The sequence below is a fragment of the Pseudorca crassidens genome, chromosome 13, assembly GCF_039906515.1.
Source record: "Pseudorca crassidens isolate mPseCra1 chromosome 13, mPseCra1.hap1, whole genome shotgun sequence".
Classification (NCBI taxonomy): domain Eukaryota; kingdom Metazoa; phylum Chordata; class Mammalia; order Artiodactyla; family Delphinidae; genus Pseudorca; species Pseudorca crassidens.
Genome location: NC_090308.1, coordinates 77010536 through 77025040, shown reverse-complemented (window position 1 = coordinate 77025040; position 14505 = coordinate 77010536). Strand labels below are relative to the sequence as shown.

Genomic DNA, 14505 nt, shown 5'->3' with positions numbered 1-14505 from the left:
TTGCATTTTATTTTAGGATTTCCTTTGGAGATAGTTATTTTTTTTTAAATAAATTTATTTATTTTTGGCTGTGTTGGGTCTTCGTTTCTGTGCGAGGGCTTTCTCTAGTTGTGGCGAGCGGGGGCCACTGTTAATCGCGGTGCGCGGGCCTCTCACTGTGGCGGCCTCTCTTGCTGCGGAGCACAAGCTCCAGACACTCGGGCTCAGTAGCTGTGGCTCACGGGCCCAGTTGCTCCGCGGCATGTGGGATCTTCCCAGACCAGGGCTCAAACCCGTGTCCCCTGCATCGGCAGGCAGATTCTCAACCACTGCACCACCAGGGAAGCCCGGAGTTAGTTTTTAAAATGGTGAGATTTCAAACCCCAGGATCAATAGTTACTGGCATAGCACCTGGAATAATTTTCTCCTAAAAAGAAATCACTGTCTTTTTATAGTTCTTAACACTTAAAGTAACTTCCTTTATTATTGTTTTTCTCCTTTATTTTGCATTTAAGAGGCGCTTAATATGAATTATAGCCATTTATTAGCACTAAGCTAACGAGCATTGATAAGCAGTTCTCTAGGATTAAATTAAAGCTTGTAAACTATTAAGTATAATTTTTGGATAGATCAGATATCCTATTGCTTTTTTGTTTGGTGTTCTTTTTATATTTTTTCTAAGTATGTAAAATAACAACATATAACTATAAATTAAGATCTCTTATTTTTTTCTCTATTCATTCGTTTCTTAAACTTCCTTTTTGTTTTCCAGTCTGTTCTTTGTGTTCTTGTCAGAGAATTAATAGACGTTATATACTGTCTCTGAGTGAACATTTAATTATATTCTTAATGTAATTACATTATGATTTCAACCTAAATCACCTGACTTAGCACTCGTGCAGAAGTATTTAACTCGTGCAGAAGAAAAATATCCGCTCACTCTTAACCAGTCAGGGTATCTTCTCCTGGTACTTTAACATATAACTTGCTAGACTTCTATGCATATATACCCTTTTTTTTTTTTAAATGCGTTTATACTATGTTTACTGTTCTGTAACTTGCTTCTTACTTTGTTACATTATTATCCGGTTTCTATACTCTCATTAAAAGATATTGGAATATCAGAAGAAAACCAGAATGAAAAACACAATTAAGGGAAGTTTAAGAATCAAATAGATGAATTTATATATAGTGGACTTGACAAGTTAATATAGCCAAGTCTCTGTGGTCATTTTTTTCATGAATGCATAGTGACCCACTATATTTCTGTACCATAATTTAGATTTTTAATGTTTTGATATTATATATATTATTAATAATTTAGCTCATATTATGTATTTTATCTATTATTTACTTAGGTCAAATCCCTAGAAATAAAATTATAAGGACAAAGTTTATGCACATTTTAAAGACTTCTGATATATTACTGCCAAAATGCTTTCTGTAAAGGGTGTCAGCTCCCAGCAAGCAGGATCTGAGTATGCCTGTTTTCTCACATGCTCCTCAGCGACAGTAGATATTACTATCCTTCAGGCTTTGCCAGGCTGATAGGGAGGTAGTATTTGGTTTTTTAAAAATTTCCTCATTACTGACGAAGCATTTTATGTGTTCAGTGGCCATTTGGATTTCTTCTTTTATTCATGTCTGCCTGTTGTCTCCTTTGCCTGTTTATCACATATTTCGCATAGACAAAAGTGATTTTTAAGGAGGTTGTAATGAGAATGTGATATATGACTGCCATTTTATTCTATACTGAAAACCAGTCATAGTAACAGCTACACGATGGAGAAAACCAGCTGTTTTTCTAATTAGTCTTTCTCTTTTGACAGATGATAGAAATAACTTAAGAGCAAATAAATAACCATAATAAAGATAGTTGTTTGTGTTCTAACTATCCTTGAGGTATATAGTTTCCGGCAGATTAGTAATATCACGACTAAATTTTCAAACAAAAAAGTTAAGGGCTGTCCTTGCCCCACCCCACCTCCGACTTCTATTATGAAAATTTTCAAAGATACCAAAAAGTTGAAAGACTTTCACAGTGAATACACATATATCTACTACATAGATTCTACAGTTAACACTTTTCTATACTTAACTTTATCACATATCCGTGTATCTAATCATCCATTTATATATAAACATCTTATTTTTTTCCAATGTATTTTAAGTAAGTTACAGACACCAGTACAGTTTACTCCTAAACACTTCAGCAGGCATATCATTATCTAGAGTTCAATATATGTTTTAGTTTTCTTTTTCTTTTTTGAAATAAAATATACATACAATGAAATGCACAAGTCATAAGTGTACAGTTAAGTACATTTTGACAAGTACACATACCTTACTAACCCAAAGCCCTGGGAAGACATAGTACAAATGATATCATCACTGCAGAAAGTTCCCTCATGTTCCTTTCAGTTACTCCTCATCCCTGCCCCTTCAAAGGTAACTATTTTCATATAAGTGGAATAATACAATGTGTACTCTTTGTTGTAAGTCTTTTCACTCTGGATAGTTTTTTTGAGATTCACCCATGTTGTTGCATGCATTAGTAATTTGTTACTTTAGTGTTCCATTGTATGGCTGTATCAGTTTGCTTATCATTCTCCTGATGATGGACACCTGAGTTGTTTCCAGGGTTTTTTTGTTTTTGCAGTACGGGGGCCTCTCCCTGCTGTGGCCTCTCCCGTTGCGGAGCACAGGCTCCGGACGCGCAGGCTCAGTGGCCATGGCTCACGGGCCCAGCCGCTCCGCGGCATGTGGGGTCTTCCCGGACCGGGACACAAACCCGTGTCCCCTGCATCGGCAGGCGGACTCTCAACCACTGCGCCACCAGGGAAGCCCATCCAGGGGTTTTTTGTTTGTTTGTTTGTTTTAAGATTATGAGTAAAGCTACTATAAATGTTCTTTTTATGGAGGACATTTTTTTTTAAGTTTAGGTTTTAAAATTTATTCTAAAGATCCAACCTATTAATCACTTTTACTTGTCTCATAATATCTTCCATATTCTTACCTTTGCTGCGTATCTGGAAATAGTGTGGTATATTAAAAAGACATTGAGCTAGAAAATCCAGCAGGAAATATCCCAATCTTTTTTTTTTTTCATTGACGTATATAGTTGATTTACAACTGTTGTGTTAGTGTCTGGTGTACAGCAAAGTGATTCAGTTATAAATATATATTCTTTTTCATATTTTTTCCATTATAAGTTATTATAAGATATTGAATATAGTTCTCTGTGCCCTGTAATAGGGCCTTGTCTTGTTGTTTATCTATTTTATATATAGTACTTTGTATCTGCTAATCCCAAACTCCTAATTTATCCCTTCCCCACTTTCCTCTTTGGTAACCATAAATCTGTTTTCTCTGTCTGTGAATCTGTTTCTGTTTTTTGTTTTGTTTTTTTAATAAGTGCATTTGTATTATATTTTAGATTCCACATATATAAGTGATATCATATGATATTTGTTTTGTCTTAGTATGATAATCTCTAGGTCCATCCATGTTACTGCAAATGAGGTTATTTCATTCTTTTTTTATGGGGAAGTAGTATTCCAGTGTGTGTGTGTGTGTGTGTGTGTGTGTGTGTGTGTGTATACACACATATCAATCTTCTTTATACATTCATCTGTTGATGGACATTTAGGTTGCTTCCGTGTCTTGGCTGTTGTAAATAGTGGTGCTGTGAACATTGGGGTGCATGTATCTTTTTGAATGAGAGTTTCCTCTGGATATATGCCCAGGAATGGGATTGCTGGGTCATATGGTAATTCTATTTTTAGTTTTTTAAGGAACCTCCATACTGTTCTCCATAGTGGCTGCACCAATTTATATTTCCACCAACAGTGAAGGAGGGTTCCCTTTTCTCCACACCCTCTCCATCATTTCTTGTTTGTGGACTTCTTAATGATGGCCATTCTGACTGGTGTACAGTGATTCCTCATTGTAGTTTTGATTTGCATTTCTCTGATAATTCGTGATGTTGAGCATCTTTTCATGTGCCTATTGGCCATCTGTATAACTTCTTTGGAGAAATGTCTTTGTCCTCTGCCTGGTTTTTGATTGGATTGTTTGGTTTTTTTCGTTATTGAGTCATATGTGCTGTTTGTATATTTTGGAAATTAAGCCCTTGTTGGTTGCATCATTTGAAAATATTTTCTCCCCGTCCATAGGTTGTCTTTTTGTTTTGTTGATGATTTCCTTTGCTGTGCAAAAGCTTATAAGTTTGATTAGGTCCCATTTGTTTCTTTTTGCTTTTACTTCTATTGCCTTGGGAGACTGACCTAAGAAAACATTGGTACTATTTATGTCGGAGAATGCTTTGCCTGTGTTCTCTGCCAGGAGCTTTATGGTGTCTCGTGTTAATCTTGGTGTTTGTTTTGTGTGGTCTTGGGTAAACACTCAGTATTCACCTTCTCATCCCCAGAAGGGGGCATTCAGTGAAAGCAAGAGTGTCACATAGGTTTCATCTCAAGTACCTCCCTGGAGTACTTTGTTGAGGGTTTGGCACAGTTTAGCAAAAATGACTTCCATGATCAGTTAGCTGCTAAAACTTCCATGAGCCTCTTGTTGTTAGGCATTTGCCATTCCTGGACCAGTCAGGTTTTAAATCTTTTGCCATATTATGTTTCTGGCTATAATTTGAAGCTAGTTAATTTTCACATGAATTGTCATAATCTTCTCAAGTGTTTTTCTCTTTCCATGGAAGATAGAATCCCAAAGGAATTTCTTAATCCTGACATTGACATTAACTTATTTATGCTTATTGTCTCTTTGTAGATCTACTCTAGTTTCCCATACACTGTCAGTCATTTGCCATACTTCCACATCACGTTGGTTTCAGAAGTTTCATCTTAAAACGTCTAATTAATGTCATTCTTTGCATTTTCTTTTTTTGATAAGGACCTCAGTAGAAATTCATTACTTCACATTCACCAGAGGCTTCATATAGGAGGGAAGCCTTTTAAGTGTGATCAGCGTGGTAAGAGTTTTAGTCGGAGTTCAGTACTTAACGGTCATCAGAGAGTCCACACAGGAGAAGAACCATGTAAGTGTGATGAGTGTGGTAAGGGCTTCAGTCAGAGTTCAGATCTTCGAATTCATCAGTTAGTCCACACGGAAGAAAAGTCCTATAAATGTGATGACTGTGGTAAGGGCTTTACCCAGCACTCAAATCTTCAAATCCGTTAGAGGGTGCACACAGGAGAGAAGCCTTACAAATGTGACGACTGTGGGAAGGACTTTAGTCACAGCTCAGATCTTCGCATTCATCAGAGGGTCCATACGGGGGCGGGGGGGGGAGCCCTATACTTGTCATGAATGTGGGAAGGGCTTCAGCAAGAGTTCCAAACTTCACACTCACCAAAGAGTACATACTGCAGAGAAACCCTATAAATGTGAACAGTGTGGGAAGGGCTTCAGTCAGCATTCACATCTTCTCATTCATCAGAGAGTCCATACAGGAGAAAAATCTTTTGTTTCTCTTTGGTTATCCTCTCCTCTCTACAGATTGACCTCCTGTTTACTCACTCTGTGCATGCTTATAATATTCTTTGCATTTTTTGTCTCTTTCCTTTAGTTCCTTATAGATAATCTTGATTTAGGAGGTCAAGATTTTAAAATCGTTTTTCTCTATTATCTTTTTTTTTTTTTCCCGTTTTTGGTGCCAAAATTTATTTTCTTAAAAATCTAAAAACCTCTTAAAATCATTTTGTAATAACACAGTGATACAGAAGAGCTTCCATATTACAGATGTAAATTCAATGAAGAAGGGTATACTGGTATATATAAACTGTTGTAAAATAAGCTTTGGGGGAACATATGAACATTAGGTGTTCAGTATGAACATTTTATATTTTCAGGTGAGGTGCAGGTGCAGAAATCTGAGATTACTGATTGCTAGAACATTATTTAATTGAGCCCATGAAATGATAACAGGGTTGGGATTTTTAGGCCATAAATGAGGATTAAGTACAACGTTGAAGGCAATATTTAAAATGCCATCTTAGGGGGTATAAACCTTTAAGTTGGGAAAGCAATTTCCTTTTTACCTGATTTCTCAAAATTAATTTCTCCAAAATTAATTTTCTCAAAGTAATTAGTGAGCCAATTCATAGTATTAGCTTATTTAACATTAGCTCTTTGGGTACTTTATATATAGGTTCTGTGGTTTTTTTGGTTTTTTGTTTGTTTTTTGTTATCTATTTTGTGTATAGTAGGGTATATTTGTCAGTCCCAATCTCCCAATTTAACCCTCCCCCTGCCCCTCTAGTAACCATAAGATTGTTTTCTATATCTGTGACTCTATTTCTGTTTTGTAAATAATTTCATCTGTACCATCTTTTTAGATTCCACATATAAGCGTTATCATATGATATTTGTCTTTCTGTGTCTGACTTACTTCATTCAATATGACAATCTCTAGGTCCATCCGTGTTGCTGCAAATAACATTATTTCATTCCTTTTTATGGCTGAGTAATATTCCATTGTATATATGTACCACATCTCCTTTATCCGTTCATCTGTCAGTAGACACTTAGGTTGCTTCCATGTCTTGGCTATTGTAAATAGTGCTGCTATCCACATTGAAGTGCATGTATCTATACATAGAAAATCGTAAAGATGCTACAAAAAACTACTAGAGCTCATTAATGAATTTGGTTAAGTTGCAGGATACAAAATTAACACACAGAAATCTGTTGCATTTCTGTACACTAACAATGAAATATAAGAAAGAGAAAGTAAAGAAACAATCTCATTTACCATTGCAACAAAAAGAATAAAACACCTAGGAATAAACCTGCCTAAGGAGACAAAAGGCCTGTACTCCAAAAACTATAAGACGTTGATGAAAGAAATCGAAGATGACACAAACAGATGGAAAGATATACCATGTTCTTGGATTGGAAGAATCATTGTTGTCAAAAATGACTATACATGGGCTTCCCTGGTGGCGCAGTCGTTGAGAGTCCACCTGCCCGATGCAGGGGACATGGGTTCGTGCCCCGGTCTGGGAAGGTCCCACATGCCACGGGCTAGGCCCGTGAGCCATGGCCGCTGAGCCTGTGCGTCCGGAGCCTGTACTCCGCAACAGGAGAGGCCACAACAGTGAGAGGCCCACGTACCGCAAAAAAAAAAAAAGACTATACTACCCAAGGCAAACTACAGATTCATGCAATCCCTGTCAAATTACCAGTGGCATTTTTCACAAAACTAGAACAAAAAAATCTTAAAATTTGTATGGAAACACAAAAGACCCTGAATGGTCAAAGCAATCTTGAGAAAGAAAAATGGAGCTGGAGGAATCAGGCTCCTTGACTTCAGACTATACTACAAAGCTGCAGTCATCAAAGCAGTATCGTACTGGCACAAAAACAGATATATAGATCAATGGAACAGGATAGAAAGCCCAGAGATAAACCCACGCACCTACAGTCAATTAATCTACAACAAAGGAGGCAAGACTATACAATGGAGGAAAGACAAGTCTCTTTCAATAAATGGTGCTAGGAAAACTGGACAGCTACATGTAAAAAAATGAAATTGGAACATTCTTTAACACCATACACAAAAATAAACTCAAAATGCATTAAAGACCTAAATGTAAGGCTCGGTACTATAAGACTCTTGGAGGAAAACATAGGGAGAACATTCTTTGACATAAATCGCAGCAAGATCTTTTTCGATCCACCTCCTAAAGTAATGAAAACAAAAACAAAAACAAATGGGACCTAATTAAACTTAAAAGCTTTTGCACAGCAAAGGAAACAATAAACAAAACAAAAAAACAACCCACAGAATGGGAGAAAATATTTGCCAATGAAGCGACCGACAAGGGATTAATCTCCAAAATATACAAACAGCTCATGAAGCTCAGTAACAAAAAAACAAACAACCCAATCAGAAAATGGGCAGAATATCTAAATAGACATTTCTCCAAAGAAGACCAAAACATACAGATGGCCAAAAAGCACATGAAAAGATGCTAACATCACTAATTATTAGAGAAGTACAATGAGGTGGCCATCATCAAAAAAAATCTACGAACAATAAATGCTGGAGAGGGTGTGAAGAAAAAGAAACCTTTCTACACTGTTGGTGGGAATGTAAATTAGTATAGCCACTGTGGAGAACAGTATGGAGATTCCTTAAAAAACTAAAAATAGAGCTACCACGTGATCCAGCAATCCCACTCCTGGGCATATACCCTCAGAAAACCACAATTCGAAAAGATACGTGTACCCTAATGTTCATTGCAGCGCTATTTACAATAGCCAGGACGTGGAAGCAACCTAAATGTCCATTGAGAGAGGAATAGATAAAGAAGATGTGGTACATATAAACAATGTTTTTCTCTATTATCAATAAAAATTTTCAGTTTCTCTCAGGGCTTGGACCCCTTGTTTCCCGCCTTGTTAATTGTGTTAAGAGATAGAGAAAAATGTGACATAGACATGATGAGATAGCTGTAGTGGAGAGAAGAGTGTGAGTATATGATCAGGATTGAAATGATAATAGTTTTTAAAATGTCAGTCTCTGAGTAGGGCCTGGCAGGAAAATGATATAGAGACATACTTGAGCAAAATGATTTGCAGTGATATTGTGGGGATTACAAAGATTCCTAAAATACGTTTAAAAGGAAAAAGCTCTCTTGTGTACGTACAAAAATTTAATTAGCAAGACCAAGAAAAGTTGGAGGAGAAAAAAAAAAACCCATGTTTTAAGACAGCTGTCTCTGTAAATTAAATTATGCCAATAATTGGTTGTGTATTCCACACACAACCAATGTGTATTTTCTGAATTCCAAATCTTGTCTGCCTCCTTTTTTACTTAGTGCCACATTCTAGTTCTTTAATACTCATTTGTATGGAAACTGTTTTTTATATCCAGTCCATCTAACAAAGTAAGTTAGCCTTCATAGGAATATAGCTAACAGCTAGGTGCTTTGACTGGAGCAGCTGGTCTGTAACCTCAGGTATTCTTGGGAGCAGCTTTCCTTTCCTCTCCCTAGCTGAATCCTTATGTTTCTAGATCTGCGACTGTATCAGTTTCTCTGTGTGACAGAGTTAAGACATTTTCCGAGGTGACATAGTACTAACATCCCTTCCTTTCAACCATGTGATTTCATCTTTTTTGAATGTGTCATATAGTCTTTTCTGATGTGATTCATTAATCCAGTAAACACTTTTTCAGCCCCTACCTTGTACAGTTTCTAAACTCTGAGAAAACAGGTGACTAAAACATGATTTCTGCTCTTCCAGAGCTAACAGTATAATGAGAGGAAACAGATCAGTGCAAATAATTAGCTTAAAATAAAATGAGTACTAACAGCAGTATGGATAAAGTGCTGTGGAAGCTCTGAGTATTTGCTTCATCATGCTTCGTGTGGGATAGAGGTAGCTTCGTAACAAAGAATAGTTTGAATTTACTAGATAAGTAGGGAGGGCTTTGCTTGTGAAGAGAACAGCATATATATAAGAGGGTGAAAGAAAACATCCTGGAGAAATGCACATATTTGAGGTATGGTATTTTTGGAATTAAGACTGGAACATCAGTGCAGCCTTCTGCTTGGCAGGATACGGGGTTTAGACTTTTTTCCTTAGCTAATGGAATCATTGAAAGATTTTAAGCATTAGAATGGTAGAATCATATTTGAAAGATGACCTTGGCAGTAGGGGAGAAGGATTTGAAGCAAGCAAAATTGGAGTGAGGGAGATCATTTTAGGTAGGAGTTAAGCATCTGAAATATAGTGGCAGTGGAGTTGGAGAGGAAGGAATGAGTTCAAGAGCTGTTAGTAGAATTCACTTGACTGTGAGAAAGGAGACACAAGGACAAGTCAACGCTTACTCAGATTTCTAGCTTTGGTGTCCAGGAAAATAAAGGTGTTCAGACTGGACAATGGATGGGAAGGTGGAGTCACTCAGTGGGACTCTGTGATTGCACTAAACCAGAGTAATTGCATGGGTTTCTTAAGACAGTATTGTATACCAAGCTCAGAAAGATAATGCTAATTTTTATGTGTAGATGATCTCCTTATTTAAAAAAAATCAGAAGATAAGAGGATGTAAAAGATAGGAAAACGGAAGTATTTAACAAACTTGGAATTTTGCAGGTAGAGTATTTTAGTTTGTAGATTCATTAACTTTTGTTTTAGAAACGTGTTCAGTTTTCTTTGCTGATGAAGTCAGATTGTAATAAATTTTAAATTATTCTGTTTGGCGTTCATTAAATCATTTAAAAATTCGAATTATGAATTAATTAGAAATGAAAATGATTGAATTTACATTGAAAAATAATGAAGAAAATTCTCTTTTGTGTGTCTTAAATTTAAAAAACCATTAAATTGAGAATTAGTTTAGTTTCCTTTAAACAGTTGTACCCAATGTTTGAATTCAAATTTTTCTCATTACCAATCTAAGAAGAGTAACCAACTTAGGGGAGAAAAAAATGTGTGTGTATGTGTGTGTGAGAGAGAGAGAAAGAGAGAGAGAGATTCAGTGCAGGAAGTGCTCTTCTGCCTTAGTTACACAGAATAAGCTGAAGAGAATATTGGTACACTTGATGAAAATGGTCCACAGTTTGGGGGCTGGCAGAGAGATCCTGGTAAAGAAAAGGCAGGAGCAACCAGGAGATGGCCACTGGCTCTGACCTAAAGTTCTGTTTTTCTTTATTGTACATATTGAAACATTAGTTTATTTTAACTAAAACATAATTTGATAATATAAGTCAGTATTTTTTCATAGCAAAAGATCATGAGGAATTTATAAAGTTTAATTGCAGTACTTTTTTTTCCCCCCTTCCTTTAGATCGTATAATGAAAAAAACAGAAGAGTCTGAATCACACCTGGATTCTGAAATTAAAAGGAAAGTTGCACAGAAACGTCACAGTAGTACATGTCAGTCTACCCCACATTCTCTGTCTCCTGCTTCCAAAAAATGTTTAACTGATTTAGAGGTGGGTAGAGAAATTATTCTTTGTTGCTAATCAATTGGTATTTTTATTAATATTATTTTTAGTATTTATTAAATTCTAGGTGACCTTTTGAATAGGACTGGAAGAGAACTAGAAAAGTTATTTAGGCAAACTTTTCTGCCTTCACTAGATCATTTTTCAGTTATCAAAAATCCAGAATGTATATCTTTCTGAAAAGAATTTGTAAGTACCTCCCTGCAGCATACTTCAAATGATTGCTCTCAATCAGAAGTTTTTAGAAATAAGTTTAAATTTATAGAAAAAATGATAAGTATCCACATATTATTCCATTTAATTCCCCAGTTTTCCACATTTGCTTTATTGTTCTCCCTCACTCTGCCTTCCTTTGTGTGTGTGTGTGTGTGTGTGTGTGTTTTTCTGTACCATTTGAGTATAAGTAAGGCAGAATGCCCATTTACTATATAATACTTTAGTGTGTGTTTCCTTAAAAAAAAAAAAAATTCTCCTATATAACCAGAGTACAACTGTCAAATATTTTTAATTAACATGGATCCAAAATTATCATCTAATCCACAAACTTCACTCAGATTTTCCCTAACCAGTGTCCTTTATGGGAACAGGATCCAGTTCAGGATCATGTACATTTAGTTGTCATGATCTTCAGTCTTCTTTAATCTGGAATAATTCCTTGATATTCCCTTCTCGTTAATAACCTTGATATTTGTAAGGAATATAGGCCTCTTACTTTGTACCTCAAGTTGGGTTTGTCTAATGGTTCATCATGATTTATACATTTTTCAAGAATCCTCAGAAGGGATGCTATGATCTTATTGCATCATATCGGGAAGTATATAATGTTGATTTTCACATTACTCACTTTTAAGATGTACTCTTCTAGATTTTTCCCGGTATTTTAGTAGGTATTTTTAATAGATATTTCTATACTCATTTATTTATTTTACTTATTTATTTTTGGCTGCGTTGGGACTTTGTTGCTGTGGATGGGCTTTCTCTAGTTGTGGCGAGTGGGCTTCTCATTGCCGTGGCTTCTCCTGTTGTGGAGCACGGGCTCTAGGCACACGGGCTTCAGTAGTTGCAGCATGTGGGCTTCAGTAGTTGCAGCACAGGCTCAGTAGTTGTGGCTTGCCAGCTCTAGATCATGGGCTCAGTAGTTGTGGTACACGGGCTTAGTTGCTCCACGGCATGTGGGATCTTCCCAGACCAGAGCTTGAACCTGGGTCTCCTGCATTGGCAGGCAGATTCTTAACCACTGCACCACCAGGAAAGTCCCTATACTCATTTATTAATAAGAGTTTTTTCTTATCCCACGTTTACTTATATATTTTTCTGTTTTTGTCAGCTTAGACACATAGATTCTTATTTTACACAAAACGGTTATACTCCATAACTATCATTTTTCATTTTGATGCTCAAACTGTCCCAGACTTGGCCCATGGAAAGTTCTTCAAGCTGGCTACTGTTTCTTTTTGACATATTGCCATCATTATTTGAGTACTTACTTTATGGTATAACCAGATGGTCTAGACTTCTTTGTATTTTCTCTGCATCAGCCCTAGTCATGCATTTCTCCCAAGGAGCCATTGTTTCTATAAGTGGAGGGAAGATATTTGGGCAATAGTTGTGCTCATTGCTACTGGGTGTCACATTTATAGGCCCTCTCAGCGACTGAACTAGGAAATATTTGTGTGCGTATGTGTTAATATTCAGTACTTATTAAAATCTACGAGTTTACATTGACAATTCCATTTCTAGTCCAACACCACAGTGTTTACTTTAGCCTTTTGTATGTTGCATGTTTGTAACTGCCTTCTCTGACAGTGAGAAACCTGTCTCCCATCGTCTCCAGTGTATTTACTTATCTGCTCCGGTGCTTTTTCCGTGCCCAGTCCTCTGACATGCCAGCCTAAGGTCGGCTTGGGACATACTGGCCTTCCCCACAGTGCTTGGCCCACTGCTTGACCCAGGGAAAGGAGGAGAGAGGAAGAAAACTCCTTCCCAGACACATCATCCTTTCTCCATTAGGCATGCAAGCTAAAAACCTCAGAATTTTTTTTTTAACATCTAATATATATTTTCTTCCTTTTTATGTTTACTCCCATGCTACTTATGCTTTTCTTAGTGGAGATAAAGAATAGATTGGTGCCATCCTGTACGTAACTTTAAATTCTTGAATAAGATTAGTGGTTTTTCTTTCCATGTGTAGTCTGTGAAATTTCACACTATGTACTGCTTGTAAGAAAACAAGGTCTTTGGTATTTAATGAGACTATAAAAAGTTCAGAATATTTACACAGTATGACATTATCTCAGTGGTGTCTCATCAAAGGCAGGCTCTTTCTTATTAAGTATAGTTGGTTATTATTGTGTAGAGACTGGCAGATAACTATGTGATATGTAATTTGGATTTATTTTATTTTGTAAGTCTTCCACTGACCAAAAGGGAGGAAATGACACTTTAATTAATCTTTGTTTCCCAAAAGAAATTATACTTAACATACAATTGTTAGGAAAATTTACTACTTTACTAAAAGTAATTGAGCATTATTGAGATTCTAGTTTTTAGGTCACTAGGTTGATAAAATTCTTAATCTCTAGTTTTTATCATGAAAAATTTAATATCATGTTTGGTTCAGCTGATCTGCATTTTACTCTTAATTGTTGCAAACAGTTCTAAGATACATGTTTCTTAGCTGATGGAAGGCATATGATAATAGCTCATGATATATTTCCTTCTATATTTTAATATTAAAAATTTTAATAGTAGAGAAGTGTTTTTTCTGTTTCTGTATCAATTTTATAAAAGAAAATATGTGAAAGTATTGCTTTTCCATGGGGTTCTTTTTACTGAAATATGTCCTTTATTATAGACAATAAAGTATTGGAGACAGGCTGAACCCAGCTTGATCATATCCTCGATTCTTAAAAGGCAGAGTTAGCTCATACATAGCTGATCCCCACTGTGGCAAATGGGGGTCTAGCTCCCACATAAATGAACGTATTTAAACTTTTTTGAGTGTACCATGATATTTTTTAAACCTAGCTAGAGGTGGAAATATGTCTATGCTCATCATGAAAATAATGGGGTTTAGATAATTTTTTAGAGGATTAGAGTGTAGTATGTAGATAGGGACTGCTCTGTTGTTTATGGGTTTCCCTTTCTGGTACAGTAGGACGTGGTCAACCATTTGCATTATTTGTATATTTATTTTCCTTCTTATAGACATAAGTGCTACAGAACCTTGTTCACATAAATAGGTACATGAGTATGGAAAGAGTTTTATTACAGTAATATCACCAAGTACCTTGAACTCCTTCTATGTTATATGCTTCAAAATTACATGACACTCTACTGTCAAAAAACATTTTTTAATGATATAACAATTGTAAGAGGCCTAGATTAGGCCTTCCTTAAAATATTTTTGAAGTACTGTCTTAGAAATAAATATCTTGTAAAAGTTTTTGTTAATCAGAACTTAGAATTGATTCATTTTTCCAACATTTAAAATTATCCTGCTTGGTTTGGTGATTTTTATACCGCAAGGCAGTGCACCCTTGTAATATTTCAAAT

General features: G+C 36.0%; 1 protein-coding gene across 10 annotated transcripts in view; it reads left to right on the top strand.

Moving 5' to 3' along the window:
- SENP6 (SUMO specific peptidase 6) overlaps positions 1-14505 on the top strand; it is a 102600-nt gene that overhangs the window by 49155 nt on the left and 38940 nt on the right. For all 10 annotated transcript variants that reach the window (XM_067702746.1, XM_067702744.1, XM_067702745.1 and 7 more), the window contains one exon: positions 10790-10938. In XM_067702746.1, coding sequence (XP_067558847.1) covers positions 10790-10938 — 149 coding nt within the window. The remainder of the gene's footprint in view (positions 1-10789; positions 10939-14505) is intronic.